We start from the raw sequence: 17,222 nt of genomic DNA, 5'->3' as shown, positions 1-17,222 counted from the left end.
TTTTCTTTTGTGCTCACGTCACTGAGCACTATGGTGCTGCAAATGTTTGTTTTAATACGATTTCACTGTACCCATACACCTGTATATTATGCATTTTTAATGAAATGATTTGTAAGTTTTTTCTTGCACCTGCTAAAATGAGCAAATATTTTGAAGCCACTCAAAGCTCAAAGCCGCTGCCGCTCATTAAACTTTAAAAACATAATTAAAGTTTTAGCCATATATTGTTGGCCAAGTGCCAGGGGTAAATTGCCAGCCCGCCGGCATATATATATGCGACTAAGGGTTTGCTAATGCGCTTTCACGCTCCCAGTAGGTAATTAAAATGCTAATAAACACTCGTTAACTACATAATAACCGTGCTAAAGGCGCCAGGATGGAAGGCCCAACTAATGCTACTTATCTGCAAATTTACACCCGACACGAATGCTGTCCGGGCACCCAAAAGCCAACCAGGCAACCAACCAACACGTAGCTCCACAAAATTTGCCAAATTTATGTCTCAAATATTCGCACACGCACCCATGAACACGGATGTTCACCAAAATCAGCCGAGGAACTGAGGTGCGGCAGTTCGTAGCTGACTTATGGCCAAATAAGTTGCTTATTATGCAGCCAACGTTACCTGAGAAATATGAATTACAAGTGAGATTTAAATAAATTAACCCACATGCCGAGAAGGCGAGAGTAACTACCCGAATCAATGAAGGCACCATACAACATATAAGCGGCTGATAGGTGGATCCCTTTTAAATTAACTGAAGTAAGGGTTCAGTTCCCAAAATCCATACAACGAAACCCGAAACCATAGCGTCAAAAAATTAATTAAATACAATTTTTCAGAATCCTCTTTTAAGGATGAATAATGTTTAAAACTGTTTTCACCTAAAGCTCATTGAATATCCGGAAATAAACTAGCAAACTTTCGCTTATTAAGCCCAATCTGATTAATTAGTTCCCATTTAATGACCATGTAAGCGAATTCGTTTTAATTGATTTAATATAATGGGCACACCTTTCGGTTACGTAAATGAACGTGAGCAGAGCTGACCTGCAGCAAACACCGTGTAACCCATTAAGTCGACCCAACACTTCAGCCCAAACACAACACAAATTTTAATTAAAAATGTTTCGAGTGTTTTTTGTGATTATGCAGCCAGAAATGGGTGGAATTACCCATGTCCTCGAGCAGGCAACTTTGGCGCCCCTGGCTGTTGGGGGCTCTTGTTCGTCCTTGAGTAATTCGTGGGCCCAGCTGGGCATGCATATATAATAAATTATGACATTAAATCTAATAAACTGGGCGCAGGCACAAATTTGAGATTAAAGTGCTACCCCAAAGTGTCAAGTATTGAACCTGAATGTGAGTCCTTGCGAGTTTTAGTGAGAATGTGTGTGTGTGTATCTGAGTTTGGATGGCACAGGGCAACGTATTCATTATTCAAGCCTATTGTTGGGCATTAAATATGTAGCAAGGGAAAATAGAATGCCGGCGAAGACAAACTTGCAACAAAGTTGTGGACCAAGTACCATGGCTATAGCTCAGCCACCGCGATGCTGTGAAAAATGGACGAGAAAATGCGGCTGGTTAGGAAATTTGCATAAAACAAGGGGAAAGCACGAGTGTTTGGCACATAAACACGAAGCCCCGAATGCCAACAGGTTAAAGAGCCTGAAGAAACCCCTTCGGGCTTCCATTTTTCCTTTTTCCCGCGCCGCGTGTACGCTATTATGACTTACAACAATGCCCAGGTCGCTGGCAACACAGAAACGAATTTGCATAAATAACAAAAAACATATTTAACCCCCGCACACTCTTTGACTTCTGCACCCGGTCCGGGGTCACAGTTCATGCCCGGGCCAACTCATCCATGGGCACGAGACTATGGGCTGCAAGCTGGCAAACTTCGCCAGCCAGGATCCGGGCTCTTACCTCGTCGCCGCCTTTTCCTTCCTTGGGCTGCTTTTCTCCTTTCCTTTTATACCCTTTTCCTTACACCCTTTGCAGGGGGTATGTGTGGCATGTTTGATTGGGAGAGGAGATCAAGGAGATGGCAACTAACGACAGCTAACAGAAGTTGAAAGTCACGCGTTGTCCACCCATCCATCTACTTTGAACACTAAGTAAACTTCACATATAAGGGCACTTGATATTGTACTTCCATACTTTAGTAATTAAAATTAAGGAAGTTTGGAATATAAGCCCGATCTGTAGAATAATGTGCTAGAATTAAATCCAAGGATTGTTGATATGTTCCCAATAGCAGAAAGTGTATTAAAGCTTCGTCCTTGATCATTTTTGACTTCCCAACAGCGGCGCATAATTTAGACAAACGCATTAGGGAACCTTGGTGTCCTGTTGTTAGAGTGCGGTATCATCGCATCCTTGGGTATTCCTGATTCCTGACTCAAGACAGTTATTGCCGGATTTGGCTTTCGGCTGGAGTCACGCCGCTTTTTAACTCTGTCCTGCCAAAGTATGCATGCGAAAATTGTTTGTGAAAATGTGGCGGCAAATATTTGGAATGAATGCAAAGCGGCAAGTAAGCGGACAGGACAGCGACAGATTCAGGAAGTGCCAAAAAAATGGCGCACAAATAAGAAGAACCAACGAAATTCCTCGCTTGTTTTGCTGAGAAATTGCTTAAGTTGGCGTAATAAATGGGGTTCGTTTTCAACAGTGGTTTCAAAATATTATTTAAGGAATTCAAATACAAATTATACCTCTATTATACTTGCAATTTATATTGATTGCGTACAAATCTTTTCCTTTCCAGCTCGCCATTAAGAAGTGTTACATAATTGGATTTCCACTTGAAATTGCTCGCGAGACGAGGAAATTCCCAACTTGCTCGTGCTCAGGGATTTTATTAGACCGCAATTACTCTGGAAAGCGTTTAATAGATGAGATCGCTATCAATAACATCCTGCGGCGGCAACTTGAACTTCGCCCGGGGACCACAGCTTCCTGGCCAGCTTCTTGGCGACTTTAAACGCCTTCCAATCAATATGGCCTCATACCGCAGTGCTTCGCGGCCCAAGTTTCGTGTCTCAAAGCGGCGTTCGAATAACAAGCCAAAACCCAACGATAATGTTGCTGCGGTGCGCAAAACAACAACGTGCAACGTGCAACAGCAACACGCAGCAGTGGCAGCAGCAACATGGAAAAACCGCAACAGCAGCAGACAAAAAGTTCGACTAGGTTGGGTGTACGGGGAAGCAATAATTTAATTCTGCATTGCAAATGCAAACAAATTTCAGCAAGCCGCAGTTGCGAACAAAAAATGTGAAAACCCGAGAAAGAAGCACGAAACTTAAACCGCAGCTAGTGACAAAAAACGCTGGCAAGGAGCTGAACACTACAAATAAATTGGATATTCATTAATCACTAATTCATATTTCCATTTAATTTACATATTCTACACCATTTAAAAAAATTCGCCAAGAGTTACAACAAAAATTTAAGCTTTTTGAAAAATATTTGAAAAATAATATTTAAAACGTATTTATTCATAGTAGATTTCAGATTCATTTCATACAACTCACATATGTTAAAGAGAATCCTGTTGTGAAATTTTGTGCTTGCATCCAAGCAGTAATCTCCTTGTCAGCACAAGTACTGGGTGATTTCTCTCAGTGCTCTATGAGAAGCTGCAGGAAAAAGGATAACGCGACAAGGAGCTGGGGCAGCAGTGAGTGAGTGTTTATTTTATAGCCCGCAATGGAGTTGGCTGCAGCAGTGGAAAGCCAGGAACTCCGATTCCGGCGGAACCCATCTTCCCACCTAGCCGACAAACGCTTTGCCCTCCGCCAACTCTGCTCCGTTATTATTGAAGAATTATTGCGCGATGAAGGGGGTGGGCATTTTAACAACCCAGGATCGCAGCATCCTGGAATCCCAACATCCCAGCTTCCCAGCATCCTGGCGGCACAAGTTGCCAGTTGCCAATGCTGGCGACTAATAGTGCTGAGCCCGGAGAGCACAAAAAATATCCTTGCTGCCAGCGGCGTTTGTTTGCCTTGCCTCTTCATTTTTCCCTCAATTTATACATTTGCGCATAAAAAGCAAGTGTAAAAGTTTTGCATATTCATGGCGCTTTAAATGTCGTCGCCAAGCCACGAGGATGGCGACGTCTGAAGTGCAGATGCAGCCACAAAGGCAAAAAGCAATGCTGCAACTAGCATAAAAAACAATAACCAGCTGCTGAAGTTAGTTATGTTAGATGATGCCCTAAGGATAGGGTATAGGCGCTTTTTAGATTGGGATAAGTACAATCAATATACATATTTTAAATATTTATTTCAAGAATTATGTATTTAACTATAGACTGGTTGTAAGCCAAGTTGTAAGCCATCTATGTACAAAATATATATTTTTTTTTACTTCCTAGTGCATCTGCGAATAGCTTTCCACTCATCAGATAGCCTTCAACCTTTAACTTTTTATGCTGTTGCATGCCGCAGTATCAGTTGGTGGAAAAGCTGGGCGGGAAGGCGAAGGGAAATGGAAAAGCGAGGCGTCAGTGGGGACAACAAGGAAAAAGTAATAACATCAACCATAAAAGTAGCTACATCAGATGGCAGATGGAGGCAACCGGAGGGACGGACAGAGCTCAGTTAGACGGACGGACGGATCAACCGATGGGGTTGGGATACACCATGTGTACACGTAGATATAGTATATATATACATATATATAGAGACAACTGACTGCCGCAGACATATTGTGTCTGCGAAACTTTGTTGACAACAAAGGGAAAAGGAAAACAGCAAGGCAATGAGCACAGAGCTGGGGAAAAGTGTCTCGATTTTCAGTTGCGTGATAAAAACCGCGCAATGAAGCGCATGTGAAAACAATGAGATTATTGCCTGAATTTATGTGAGCTCTATGAACTCGTACACACCGCCCAGCTCCATTTTACATTTGCCGGCGATCTTTCTCTTGTAATTGCCGACATGTCGGCACATTAAACGGCCATAAAATGGCGAACAAAACTGGCAAATCAAAGGCAACTTGTCCGCATCAGGGGCGAACTTTTCTAATTTATGGCCATTTGTGGGGGGTCTATGCATTGTGCAACAGTTAAGCCCGACTGCCCTTTGAACTTCGCACCCGGCCCACATTTACATGGGCAACGCGATTCCCATCTCCTCGGCGTTCCTCACCTGAGAAATGGCCCCGGATACCGGGGTCTCCTTTTCGCTCCGGTTACGTGACTGTGGCTCCACAATTTATCATGACACTAATGAGCATGAAATAGGACAAGGTTTATTAAATTTCCCTTTTAAAATGTGCACATGCCGAGGCAGCTGGCGAAGAAAGAAGAACAGGTGATGCAGTGCAGCCAAGGAAGGAACCAGTTTGGAAACTTATTTGGAGAAAATATCATAAATCATCAAAAATGTTAACAGACTGGAAAATCACTTTTAATCTTATTAAAAAATAAACAATTGCTTTACTCTTATTAAAAGACTATTCTAAATAGTATAACAAATATGAACAACGTTTGCATACGAAAGATTATAGATATATCAAGTCGGTCCGCAAATGTCGTTTATATTCAAAAGGCAGCTCGAACCAAGAGTGCCGAACGGAACTAGAGGATGGCAACAAGTATTTTTTGCTCATCAGTTGCAACACCGCAACGAGGACAGCAGCGGCGACATGAATGTGGCAGCAACGCTTCTTATTTTCTTGCTTTAGCTGGCCACCACCCACTAACCCAGTGGCCAAAAAAGGAAAACAACCCATCCACCCGTCGCACCGCCAAGTCCAAGCAGCTGCTGCCCGGCGGGCAACAAAATGAAAAATGTCCGCAAGTGCGAAAATGAATCTGCCTCATGTTGCAATTTATTATGCCAACATAATAAATATTATATACAGTTTGTGTGAGAAATTGAAGAAGAGGAACTTCGCTCTGGGGAGTCGTTTTTTTTTCTTTTTTTTTTTGGGTGTGGGTCGAGGGATAGAAGGTCGAATGAGGTAGCTACGAGTCCATTGGGTGTCGCAGTTACTTCCTTACTTTTTCTCGAGTCCTTCGTCCTTTTCACGCTGCCCGTGACAGTTGGAGAAATGCTCTGTGTGGGGAGGCGATGCCACACCCCACTTCAGATATTGTTTTTCCAGAATCTACTACTCCGTGCACCCGCTGCCTAATTGTGGCCAAGAAAAATAAAGTTCCTGGCTGTGCCAAATTGGGCAAAAGGAGCAGGCAGAACGGGCCAAGTAAGAATGGGCAAAGACGGCTGGGAAAAACATGTGCAATGTCGTATGACAGAGCATGAGATACGGCAATGTTGCAATGTTGAAACAAGCTTTTGCCAAAAATATTGCAAGCAACTGCACATATGCAACCATAAATCAGGACTACTGCTAAGTAATGCAGATGCAACAGAGGACTCAAAAATGGCTTACTGCTCACATGCAACCCATGTGGCAATGCAAAATCTCTATAAGGTCGGGAATTGCTTTGCTTAATGAATGTGCACTTCCATTTCAGATGATTAGGATTACTTCACTAAGTAACGTAGTGACGAAGCGCACTGCTGCAGTGTTGAAAATGTGCTGTGGTTGTATTTAAATGTGCCAAAAACTTCATAATCTTTCGTAGCAAATTAGATATCAGTATTCTTAGATGCCTTTTTCTTTAAAAATAATTTAAAAATCACTTGCATTTGAACAAATATTTTGTCTATTTTTAAAATGGCTTGGAATAGTTGACATAGACTTTCTAGACTATGATATCAACAATGACTGGACAGTCTACAGATATTTCATTTAATGAGCTAGTCACGTGTCAATTAAACGGGTCTATTGCTCCGAATCGCTAGGTTTTGTTGATCTTTTTATTCACGCCTACACATAGACCTTCAGTACTTCAATATATTCCTTTTTCTTTGGCAGCTATTTGAGAAATGTGACAATTTCGTCTGCACGCATTTTTTATAAACCATTCAAATTGTCAACAATTTATACGTGGAGCGAGTTGTTGACTGTTATTCCCTAGACAGCGGAAGTGTCCGAGGTTTTGGGTGGCAAAAGTTTCGCGGCATTGTGATTTTGTCAGACCTATGAACCCACAAGGGATTTCGGCAGCGTATAAGCAGTATTTGCTCCGGAATCCATTTCCAACGTGTTCATCTTTGCGGCTTGTTGCCGTGTTTGCTGTACTCCGATTGTTGCTGCCACAGTTGCCATGCCAGTGCTGTGATATAAGCAAATTTAGTTGCCAACTGCTTTTCCTGCAACAGCTATTTGCTTTTCATTTCCGGCCACGTCGACAAATCACAAAACAACCCGAAAAAGGATATTATCTCCGCCTTGAGCGGTTGCCCAGACATTTGGTGCTACTTCCCGTATTTGTATAAATAATTTGCAAAACATTTTTCGTTTCAGCGCTCTGCAGGCTGATTGTGTGCAGAGATTTTCCGTGCTTTAATGGTCTTCTAAGTGGGTCTTTCTCCATCTCCACTTTTCTGTGACCTTTCATCTTGATCTTCCATGTTGGGGTCACTTCATTTGGGCCGTACCCAAATAGTTGGCCGTTGTCCACTCAGTTTTCCACTCACGTGTGCAAATAGAAACCCAAAACGGATTGGGAACACATTGAAAAATAATGTGTTGTAGATATTTTTTCGATATTTCAACATCCTACACTTGACACAATCAATGAAATACGTTTGTAACATTTTTGGGCCAGTGTAACAAAGTTCTCAACAAATTCATAATGCTAATTGCCTGGCCAAATGTTTGTGCCTACCAAATTTCCACTTGTCATCTTGAGTTGATGGCTCACTTAATTCACGAGCTATTTCAAAACGAGTTAAGGCCGTGACGCCTACACCTGTAGCCAGTTAGTCGTTGAGAGCATGAAGTGGACAACGGGTCTGCTCTTGGCGGTGGGGCTGCTCACCCTACCAATCCCGGGACTTACCACTCGAAATCTGACGGAATTCATGGGACATCGACAGAAACGCTGGCTGATCTACCAGAATAGTGGGTCCTTGAAGTTCAGTATTGGTCCATCGATGCCCCTTCCCTTGGAGGATAAGGTGTCCTTCCGTTCCTGTGTGCTCTCCTACACGCTCCAAGGTGGATCCTATTCGCTGCCTAGCTCACCAATCTGGCCCTGGGATAAGTGGGAAGGCACCTTCGCCCGTTCCTTGACGCAAATGCGAAAGAATATCGAGCGCCATGTGGCCAATGGCGGAGTGCGATATGCGGACGATGCCAGGCTCCTGGTTTACACTGCTCTGGAGGAGTATATGGGCAGGAGGAACAATGACCTTTCCGTTGGCAGACAATGCCTGCTGCGCTCCATCTGCGAGAATGCTCAGATCCATCATCACATCGGTGTGTTTTCGGAAATTATGGATATCGTACTCAGGTAAAAGATGGCTTTGAATTTAGGGAATACTTTTTAACAGAACTCCTATTCTTTTAATGTAAAAATAATTTGCATACATTTAAATACCTGTTTTCCAGTACTTACTCTTAACTCATTAATCATACCTTAATCTGCCAATCATTTTAGTCCCGGCAAAGCGGATCTGGACAATGCCTACCATGAGGCCTATGCCGCGGGAAGAGCTGGAGCCAATTGCTTAGGCCTGTACAGGACCTGTCCTCGGGGCTCCAACTTCCTCGACGGGCTTTTGATTGCGGAAGATGATTGATTTACTGCTGCTCCTGCTGTTGCTGCTGCGGATTACTGTGGAGTACGGAAGAGAATGGGGATCCGCAATAAAGTTTTCAACCAAATCAAAGTGCATGTCTAATGGTTCTTGTCCTGATGTCGGATTCCGCTTGTTCTTGCAGCATAATTTGGGGCGGAAATGCACGGAAGCATGTCTGAGGGGGGCAGGAAACTGTGTTGACTCGGCTCCAGGATGAGCATGTGTGCACATGGATGCAGGCAACCCACATGTTTGAGGGTTTATGCGGGCGTCTTGCTCTAAAAACTCCTCATTGTAGAAACTAAATATAAATAAATGATAATCTTCGTGGTTCGCTCACAATAAAATAGAAAACTTGTAATATATTTTTTAAACATTCCAACTGCGTAAAAATAATAAGTTCTGGAACATATCCTAATATTAATCATCCGCCCCGTACGCTGCGTTAACTAACTGAATCAAACTAATTTGTAACCTAATACATGGTATTTTCAAAATTCACGTTATTTCCGCCGCATAAACGTGGCAGCCGCAGACATTAGTTACCTATTCCACTGCACCATCACAAGTTCAAACACCGCAAAGTTGTGCAGGCCCCCTACCCCCTTTTGCTGCGCCATCTGCACTCTGCCTGGTTCCTTCGCCCCACTTTCTCCGCCTTCACCTCCTTTCACCACTCCTCGTCCTCCGCGCCGCTTAGCTCCTTCGTTGTTCGCGTTGTCATAATCGCATTTGAATTAGCTGTGCACACGAGGCGCAGCTGAGGATTCCGAACAGGGTGCCCCGAGTATATGCTGCAATTAATAAATGATAATGATAAGATATGGTAATATACAAATACAATTACAGATTTAATTTACTCCTCTTTCTAAAACACAATTTTTAAATATATCAATTATTTCTCTATCAAACTAAAGAAACATATTTCAAATTAAATTTGTTTTTGCAACTATTTTATAGCTCAATAAATATTCAACTGATAATAAGCATAAACATGAAATATAGAAAATTAAATTATAGCAGACAGAGTAAGCAGTTGCTCACACTTAAAATGATATGCACTTAAATATTATATATATGATATTATATTATATTTTTATTGATTCCTTTGAACTGCTTAGTTATTCCAAGGACACTTCCGGTTAGGAAAGCATCCGCTGCACCCTGTAGGTAAGCCCATTCCATCCGCTTGGCACCGTCTGCGAGCCTAATGTGCCACTTAAGACGCATTTATTGTCTTTCGTTGTTGCTGCTGCTGTTCTTGCAGCACGGCGGCTGTTGGTGGTGCCGCATTTTCCATTTAATTGACGCCATTGTTGACAAAATGGCGGTTGTGTGTTGGCTTTCGCTGCACCCACCCAAGTTGCAGCAGCCACAAGCCATTAATGTTAACGCATTTTTCGCCGAGATTCTGGTGGATGTTGCCATGGATGCACTCATGTTTCTGGTTTACCAGTGGCGACATCCTCCGCTCGCAGGAGTTCGAGGGGCGTGGCGACGACAAGGGCGCAAATCACTTGCAATTAGTGTTAAAAATGCATCGCAGTACCTAGATTGTTCATGTGAGCAGAGATTCTGGAGCGTTGACAGTGAGTCCTTTTGATCATACTGAAAAGTACCGTCAGTGGTAATCATGAAATTCAATAACTGGGTTTATTAGAGTTGTACACTTATATATGGCCATCACTTCAAATCAGTTTTTGTATTAAAAATTATATTCGATATAAGCTTCGCCTGCAAAGCTCCTGCAATTTCAGTACTCCACATCCACAGCATAGGCATCCAGCACACTTTCGCCTCTTGGACAATCAGAATATTGAGTTATGCAATCAATCCCAGCCTTGCCAGCCGCAAAAGCTTCTGTGTATTCCACATCCAAACGCGTCTTACCAGGCCTATTAAGTTTACATAATTATATGAATCTTCCATTTAAGTAATAGCACACAAAAACTAAAACTCACGTGAGTAGAACGTTTAGCAGCTCCGCCATGATTCCCACATGGTAATGAATCTGGGCATTTTCGCAGATGCCGCGCAGCAAACAGTGTCGACCTCGGCCCACCGATCCACTGACTTGGTCCATGTAGTTCTCCAAGGTGGCGTACACGAATAGGCGAGTGTCGTCCTCGTGCGACTCATCCAAGCTCCTGATCTTGTCCTGCAACGAACGGGCATATATCGTCTCCCATTTGTCCCAGGGATAAAGTGGAGCTGACGGCAGGGTAAATGCACCGAAATGCAGCACATAATAGTAGACCATGCTGCGCCACACCACGGGATCCTCCAGCTGAGTGGCCAGCACGGGACCCACCAACAAACGGATGGTTCCTCCATTCCTGTAGATCAACTGATGCCGCTTCTGGCGGAGATGCATATACTCCGTGATATTCTGACCAACTGGAGGATCGACCAACTTATACGCGCTTCTGACCACTGGCAATGAACAGGCCAATAAATAAATCCAAGAAATCAGTTGCATTGTATGGAAAAACAACTGGCAGTGCCACAATAACTTTCGAGAATGAAGATCACTTGAGTCGGCAACCATCTGCGCTGCAAAGAGTAATTAATATTGACTGAACCAATTAGCATCCAAATTGGGTTATAAAGACATCCAGAAGGTAGATCTGCTTTACATTCTCGTTCTGCATTATTAATTGGGTAAATAACTACAGATGATATTCTAGCCGTGGAAATTCACAATAATTAAGTTAAAAAATTCTTTTTTATTCCAGTGTACCTATACTTCGAATTTTATTCTCATGTGTATTTGCTTAACTTTCTTTCGCCATTGTTCTGATTCCTTTTTTTTCCAATTTTTGAGAAGAGAAAGACAACAAATTTTAAGACATATATTCAATTTAATAAAAATGTTTAAATATGTTATTTTTGCCATTCCAAGCATTTCAGTGAACGCGCGCACCTGGTCACTCTAGCATAATTAACGAATAAAATAAACAATAACATAACCACGGAAATAATAGAAAATAATAGAAGCGATGAACGCCGTGATAGCCCTGTGCCACTTCTGCGAGGCGCACGGTCCCTGCGCCATCTTCTGCACCCAGACACTGAGGGACACCAAGCTGGAGGACCTGTCGCTGGACCAACAGACCCAGAAGACCTGCTCCGCCTGCAACTACTCCATTAGCAAAAATAGCAATGCGATCTACAGCAGGGACACGGAAAGCGGGGCCACATTCGTCAGCACCAAGGTGGCTGTGCTGCCGAAAGTGGCCAGTCTGGTCAAGGAGGCGGCGGTCCTCAGTCTGAGCAATGGTACGGACGCCAGCAAGGATGGCGAGTTCGTGTTCTTCGGGGATTCGACCAGGGGTCACATACTGAGTCACACCTTTCGCATCAGCGACCTGCAGGCGCGCGGCTACTCGCAGCTATTCTCCATCATTGTGCTGATGAAGGACAAGTACTTCCTGCTAAACATCAAGCCCTTTTTGGCGGAGCACTTGAAGAAGGTGTCGTCGGAGCTGCAGGCAGCTGCCAAGAAGACCAAGGAGACGGAGGAGCTGACGTACTCGGAGCGGCAGAGGCGTCTGTCCGGTGCACAGTTCCTGATGCCCACTTCCCGCTCTTTGTTGGAACTCACTGGCGAGGAGCACATCTTCGCCCAGTTGCACTCACACTTTTCGTGGCTCCTGCTGGCCGGCTCCCGATTCCTCACCGAGCACGTGACCTTCGGAAACCTACCGTGGCTACCGCCACAAAGTAGTGGCCGTCCTCCCGCACAGCGACTCACATACAATAGTTCTACTCTGCCAATGATAGAAAGCATCGACGATCCCGATCTGGAAGAGTTCTTTTCTTTGCGCCACCTCAAGAGTGTCGTGCGCAAGGAGGAGTTTGCCACGGTCTGCTACTGCGCCTTGACCGGGGTCAAGATTGTTGTGAGAGGGGATCCGAGAAAGACCTTCCGGTTCATGGTCTGCCTGAAGAAACTCCTGCCCGAGCCCATGCACAATCTGATGCGAATCGACGCCCAGCATCAACACTCCATTAGCTCAGAGTACAAAATCATATCCGTGTCCAATGATATAGCCGTGCCCATGGCCAGTAGCTCCGTTTATCGGATCGATTTTCTGGACAAGCACGTCAACGGACATGAGGTGTCGGTCAAATGGCCGGGAGAGCTGCCACGAAAATGTAAGCTTCACTGTAGTCAGTTTCCGCGTTCACTGATAAGAACCAATCGGGGATTATGTGAAAACGGGTATCATTCATACTTCCCACGCAAGAGCTTAATTAATGATTCTTCCACTTTAGTGCCAGATCTTATGGTGAAACTTTTGAAGGCGGTTGAGGAGAAAAACTTCACAGAACTAGTGCTGAACAAGCAGACCAAGGTGCTCATCGAAGAGTGGAAAAAGTATGTAGCCCTTCGAGTACTGAAATAGTCCACAACTTAATTGACTTCCTACTTCAGCAAAGTGACGTGCCTCAATCATGCCAAATCCAACAGCGTGCAGGGCAAACTGAAGAAGGTCCTTGGCGTGCAGCCGCATGATCAGCCGATTATCAACTACTGGAGCACACACCTTCACTAGTACAACTGCATACCGCACAGATTAAGGACGTTCGATTTCACCTTTTGGAATAAAACCTCTTTATTGCCGCGCTGCTTAAGCGAAGGCGAGAAAAATTATTATCTTAACCAAAAGGATGCCGAATCCAGTCCAGTCAGCCAGCCGCTTACTTCTTGTAGCCACAGCTGGAGCGGCGACCACGAGCACGCTCGAACTTGCGTCCCTTGGAGCGGACATAGGGGCGAGTGTGCGAGTGGGGCACACCGGGAGCCTTGCCGAAGTGCTTGCAGGCGGTGCGGGCGGTACGCCTGCCCTGCAGCAGCAGCGTGTTCTTGCCGGTGGGCGAGCGGAGAGCCAGTTGATCGAAGGTCAGGACCTCACCGCCGGCCTTCAGGATGCGCTCCCTGGCAGTCTGGGTGACGTGCAGGGCGCACAAGGTAAACTTGGGCACCACCAGGAGGCGGGCATCGTCGGTGACGGTGCCGACGACCACGATGGTCGACTCCGGCTGGTTGGCGGCCTTGAAGAAGCGAGCGATGCGCTGCAGCGATAGCGGCGGGCGGTTGATCTTGCTCATGAACAAACGCTTCAGGACGATGCGGTTGAACTTCTTGTTGGTGCGGCGCTGAAGGAAGCGGTACAGCTGCATGGGGCAAACAAAAACACTTATTAATCTCCACATTCAGCTGGCAATCAACGCCATATCATGCCTTACCTTGACCAGCAGGCGCAGGTACACATCCTGGGATTTGGGCTCGGTTCTGCGAACCTTGCGATCGTACTTGTGGTTGATATCAATACCCTGCAAACGAAAAACACGTATTAGAACTGGTGTTTTGAACCGGGAAAACAGTTGGACGGCATCTGGGCGAATGTTTACTACACATCCATGGCACTCTTCAGTTAAACTGCTTATTTCGTGGTATTTTAGGTTCACAAGCTAGATGCCGCCCACACAAATTTGTTGTTATTTCATTTCATCGACAGGAAGCTTTGCAATGCACGTGGGCTGGGGCTCCGCTGACGTTTGCAGGTTATTTGCCACATTCCTGCAAGGATCACTGGCACACTTTTATCGGGAACCCACCATTTCTTTTGTTGAATGTATTAATCAACGCTAAAATGGAAAATTGGACATTAATTTAAGCCAAAAACGTGGAGCAGGAATTTCTTGCACGTACCTCGCCGGAAACGAAAGCCAAAAGAAAGAAAATAGTGTGGCTGCACCGAGCAATAACAAGACGCTAAAATATCCGACTGTGCTGTTATCTTTACAGCGTGCTGTTAGGGCGCAAGGTGTTATTATTTTCAAAGCGATATGTTAAGTTTTAAAACAATATTTCTAGCATAAATTATACCATTGGCAAATTTTCATACCTCTTAATCTATTTTATACAAAATTATACCTAAAAACAATTCTTTACTGAATGCCCGGTGTGGCAACGCCGCAATTGAGCTTAGCATTAGTATGACCATTTGTTTATTCTATTAATACTAATTTTGTCAAAAAATTGACTACATTAATTGTACAGATGGATTTCATTTAAAAATTTCAAAAGGAATGTAAATAGTAAAGAACATTCAGAATGCAAATTTATATAATTATTTGTAGGAGGGTATCATTTTTTTAATTAAAAACTGAGGGCAACTCTGAGCCGAACCGGTGTTTATGTTTTTCTTTGGCCCATCTGGTCACACTTGTAATCGCATATTTATTGTTTCGGTTTTGTGGGTTTAGCGAAAAGCTTTAAATAATAATGTCCGATCCAGGAAGCGCTGGCTACAACATAACCAAAGATCCGACGCTGGCCAAGAGTCGGATCTTCTTGGGCAACCTGCCGATTTGCACGCGCGAGGAGCTGGTGAGCATTTGCCAGCCGTATGGCAAGGTCCTCGGTTCGATGGTCCAGAAAAACTACGGATTTGTTCAGTTTGAAACGGAAGAGCTGGCCAATAAAGCCGCCTTCGCTCTGCACAAGTCCACGTTTAAGCAAAACGTGCTCACCGTACGCAACGCCAGCATCAAATCAAAAGCAGCCAATGCGAACGCCAAAAGAAATCCAAATCAAGGAGCCCAGGTCACGGTTCAGGGCGGCATTGTAATGTCAGCGGCGTCCGCGGCCGCTGGTCAGCCCGTCATCAACGATTGCGAGATTATAGTCAAGAATCGCGAGAATACGTGAGTTATGGCCCATATTATTCGAGTTGCGATGTTCATACACTTTGTAACCCCTGCAGCAAATACGCAGAATACATTGAGGAGCGGTTAAAGAATTCCAGCCTGCGGGTGGACGTCCTCTTTCCCAACGAGGACGTCTTGCTGGGCAAGGTCCTGGCCAATATCTCTTCGCGCGGCTGCCTGTATGCGGTCTTAGTCACACCCCAACACGAGGAGCACAACAGCATCACAGTAAACATCCTGTATGGAGTACCCGCTGAACATCGTAACATGCCGCTGGAGGACGCCATCACACTGATTGCCACCGATTTCAGGCTCAAAAAGCAGCGCGACGCTGTCATCTTACCGCCGGCACCATCTATACACAAGGGACAGCGACGCCATCCGGAGCAAATGCAGGAGCTGCTGGAAAGGCTGGCAGACAATCATCCATTGACCGCGTCGCAGTACGAGGTGATTCTAAAGTACCTCGAAGGCGAACGCGAGGAGCAACTGAAGCGAGAGGTTGGCGAGGCCAATGCTCTGGCTAAGCTCAAAGCACCCGATCCAGAAATTGAGCTTCAAAAGAAGATCCTCAGCATCATGAACAAGCCTCCAGTGACCGAGATCACCAATGAGCTCCTGTATCCCACATTTGAGGCAGTCAAGGAGGACAAGAGGCTAATGGAGCTACTTGCTGATGATCGAGTAATGGCGGCCCTGGAAAGCGTTTACAACTCGGATCTTCGGCATACCTTAGCCGAGTTATTATAAACTCTGTACATATTAGGATTAAGTAATTTTAAACGCAGTGCCGTAGAGAATGATTACGGATTCCTGGCATTTAGTAAATGTAATACCTACTACACATATGTCACGCATAACTTGGGTTTTAAGCTGTAGCAGGCGTTTAATAAGTGTAAGACATTAACAACTAACAAGCGGCTGTTTCTAAGGCCATGATCGCTTGGCCTCGTGTCCCTCGTACTTGCCACGGTACTTGAGACCGGTAACCAGGGTGGAGCTCTTGGGGAAAGCCGTTTTGCCGTCGAATTTGGTATCTGTCTCGGGATGGAATCGCACGTACTCGTACTGGATGTGCAGATTCTCAGGCAATTCTATGCGCTTCAGTACATCCAACGGCACGGTTGTGTCCACAGATGTCTCGTAAAAGGCGATAACGTCGCCGATGGTGCGCAGTTCATGAACTTGGGAATTGGGCACTCCGTGTTGCAGCTCCTGGAAGCACGCGTTCAGGAACTCGAATTTCTCGGAGAGATTACCCAGCTGATCGGATTTCAGTTGAAGCGAGGCGGCTACAGTTCGTATACGTTCTGCTGCATCTGCAGGTGGAGAGTACGGCTTGTGAGGACGCAGGAAGCTACAATCAGGAAAATATTTACTTGGTTTTGAGGTAAATAAATGACAAGTGCTTACCCCTTGGCGGCAATGGATTTACCGACAGCTGATATAGAGCCGGTTTTGACTGGCTTTGCTTTTGCGGCCTTGGCGGCGGAGGCAAAACTCCTTTGCAGTGTTCCCGCAAGCTAAAATTACGGTTGCATTGGATGTTAATTGAAATTTTTATTATTTTTTACTTACAATTGGGGTTTTACGTAAAATCGCTGCCATCGGATGTGACCAGATTAAAAACACTGAGGCATGACAGTTAAGACTGACAATATATTTGGAAGTCAGCAGATGGTAACACTAAAATACTGCACTGAGCGTTACCAGATGGTTTTTGTGTTAACCCATTGTTCAATTTATAAACAAACTTAAACAATTACACTGTATTTAGTATTGATATTTATGCACCATTTATACAGCTTTTAAATTTATCTTAAAAT

The 17,222-nt window shown here is 44.6% G+C and overlaps 6 protein-coding genes across 7 annotated transcripts; 3 read left to right on the top strand and 3 right to left on the bottom strand.

The window, feature by feature from the left end:
* The first annotated feature begins 7,685 nt into the window (after window positions 1-7,685).
* On the top strand, window positions 7,686-9,032 carry LOC6544710. The gene is made up of 2 exons (XM_001971450.2): window positions 7,686-8,387; window positions 8,535-9,032. The coding sequence occupies exons 1-2, from the start codon at window positions 7,870-7,872 to the stop codon at window positions 8,674-8,676; spliced, it is 660 nt and encodes a 219-aa protein (XP_001971486.1). The 5' UTR covers window positions 7,686-7,869; the 3' UTR covers window positions 8,677-9,032.
* A 1,385-nt stretch (window positions 9,033-10,417) lies between these two features.
* Window positions 10,418-11,167, bottom strand: LOC6544709. The gene is made up of 2 exons (XM_001971449.2): window positions 10,638-11,167; window positions 10,418-10,571 (listed from the first exon to the last, which is right to left on the bottom strand). The coding sequence occupies exons 1-2, from the start codon at window positions 11,153-11,155 to the stop codon at window positions 10,430-10,432; spliced, it is 660 nt and encodes a 219-aa protein (XP_001971485.1). The 5' UTR covers window positions 11,156-11,167; the 3' UTR covers window positions 10,418-10,429.
* Window positions 11,168-11,575: 408 nt separating this feature from the next.
* Window positions 11,576-13,330, top strand: LOC6544708 (folliculin). 2 transcript variants are annotated; one of them, XM_001971448.3, is made up of 3 exons: window positions 11,576-12,834; window positions 12,955-13,057; window positions 13,115-13,330. In XM_001971448.3, exons 1-3 carry the CDS (start codon window positions 11,676-11,678, stop codon window positions 13,233-13,235), a joined length of 1,383 nt encoding a protein of 460 aa, XP_001971484.1. In that variant the 5' UTR covers window positions 11,576-11,675; the 3' UTR covers window positions 13,236-13,330. The 2 variants fall into 2 exon arrangements, with proteins under 2 accessions (XP_001971484.1, XP_026833149.1); XM_026977348.1 differs by having other exon boundaries at window positions 11,576-13,057.
* LOC6544389 (60S ribosomal protein L18) lies at window positions 13,271-14,460 on the bottom strand. Its single transcript, XM_001971447.3, has 4 exons — window positions 14,396-14,460; window positions 14,302-14,331; window positions 13,930-14,016; window positions 13,271-13,857 (listed from the first exon to the last, which is right to left on the bottom strand). Exons 2-4 carry the CDS (start codon window positions 14,302-14,304, stop codon window positions 13,381-13,383), a joined length of 567 nt encoding a protein of 188 aa, XP_001971483.1. The 5' UTR covers window positions 14,305-14,331; window positions 14,396-14,460; the 3' UTR covers window positions 13,271-13,380.
* A 409-nt stretch (window positions 14,461-14,869) lies between these two features.
* LOC6544388 (nuclear receptor coactivator 5) lies at window positions 14,870-16,253 on the top strand. The gene is made up of 2 exons (XM_001971446.3): window positions 14,870-15,393; window positions 15,453-16,253. The coding sequence occupies exons 1-2, from the start codon at window positions 14,972-14,974 to the stop codon at window positions 16,144-16,146; spliced, it is 1,116 nt and encodes a 371-aa protein (XP_001971482.1). The 5' UTR covers window positions 14,870-14,971; the 3' UTR covers window positions 16,147-16,253.
* Window positions 16,254-16,256: 3 nt separating this feature from the next.
* Window positions 16,257-17,068, bottom strand: LOC6544387 (39S ribosomal protein L50, mitochondrial). The gene is made up of 3 exons (XM_001971445.3): window positions 16,975-17,068; window positions 16,810-16,919; window positions 16,257-16,753 (listed from the first exon to the last, which is right to left on the bottom strand). Exons 1-3 carry the CDS (start codon window positions 17,002-17,004, stop codon window positions 16,324-16,326), a joined length of 570 nt encoding a protein of 189 aa, XP_001971481.1. The 5' UTR covers window positions 17,005-17,068; the 3' UTR covers window positions 16,257-16,323.
* Between the last annotated feature and the right edge of the window lie 154 nt (window positions 17,069-17,222).

This window comes from Drosophila erecta, unplaced genomic scaffold (assembly GCF_003286155.1).
Source record: "Drosophila erecta strain 14021-0224.00,06,07 unplaced genomic scaffold, DereRS2 tig00000021-arrow-pilon, whole genome shotgun sequence".
Lineage (NCBI taxonomy): Eukaryota > Metazoa > Arthropoda > Insecta > Diptera > Drosophilidae > Drosophila > Drosophila erecta.
Note: the sequence above shows the minus strand (reverse complement) of the source record. Positions and strands in the feature narration are given on the sequence as shown.

What these genes read in the sequence shown, in the direction of transcription:
- LOC6544710 (XM_001971450.2), top strand. Translation starts at nt 7,870, where the DNA reads ATGAAGTGGACAACGGGTCTGCTCTTGGCGGTGGGGCTGCTCACCCTA. An exon ending in ATTATGGATATCGTACTCAG is followed by an intron (nt 8,388 to 8,534) that starts GTAAAAGATGGC and finishes CAATCATTTTAG; the next exon opens with TCCCGGCAAAGCGGATCTGG.
- LOC6544709 (XM_001971449.2), bottom strand. Translation starts at nt 11,155, where the DNA reads ATGCAACTGATTTCTTGGATTTATTTATTGGCCTGTTCATTGCCAGTG. An exon ending in CTGCTAAACGTTCTACTCAC is followed by an intron (nt 10,572 to 10,637) that starts GTGAGTTTTAGT and finishes TAAACTTAATAG; the next exon opens with GCCTGGTAAGACGCGTTTGG.
- LOC6544708 (XM_026977348.1), top strand. Translation starts at nt 11,676, where the DNA reads ATGAACGCCGTGATAGCCCTGTGCCACTTCTGCGAGGCGCACGGTCCC. An exon ending in CTCATCGAAGAGTGGAAAAA is followed by an intron (nt 13,058 to 13,114) that starts GTATGTAGCCCT and finishes TTCCTACTTCAG; the next exon opens with CAAAGTGACGTGCCTCAATC.
- LOC6544389 (XM_001971447.3), bottom strand. An exon ending in ACCTGCGCCTGCTGGTCAAG is followed by an intron (nt 13,858 to 13,929) that starts GTAAGGCATGAT and finishes TGCCCCATGCAG; the next exon opens with CTGTACCGCTTCCTTCAGCG.
- LOC6544388 (XM_001971446.3), top strand. Translation starts at nt 14,972, where the DNA reads ATGTCCGATCCAGGAAGCGCTGGCTACAACATAACCAAAGATCCGACG. An exon ending in GTCAAGAATCGCGAGAATAC is followed by an intron (nt 15,394 to 15,452) that starts GTGAGTTATGGC and finishes TAACCCCTGCAG; the next exon opens with CAAATACGCAGAATACATTG.
- LOC6544387 (XM_001971445.3), bottom strand. Translation starts at nt 17,004, where the DNA reads ATGGCAGCGATTTTACGTAAAACCCCAATT. An exon ending in TTTTACGTAAAACCCCAATT is followed by an intron (nt 16,920 to 16,974) that starts GTAAGTAAAAAA and finishes CCGTAATTTTAG; the next exon opens with CTTGCGGGAACACTGCAAAG. An exon ending in AAATCCATTGCCGCCAAGGG is followed by an intron (nt 16,754 to 16,809) that starts GTAAGCACTTGT and finishes TCCTGATTGTAG; the next exon opens with CTTCCTGCGTCCTCACAAGC.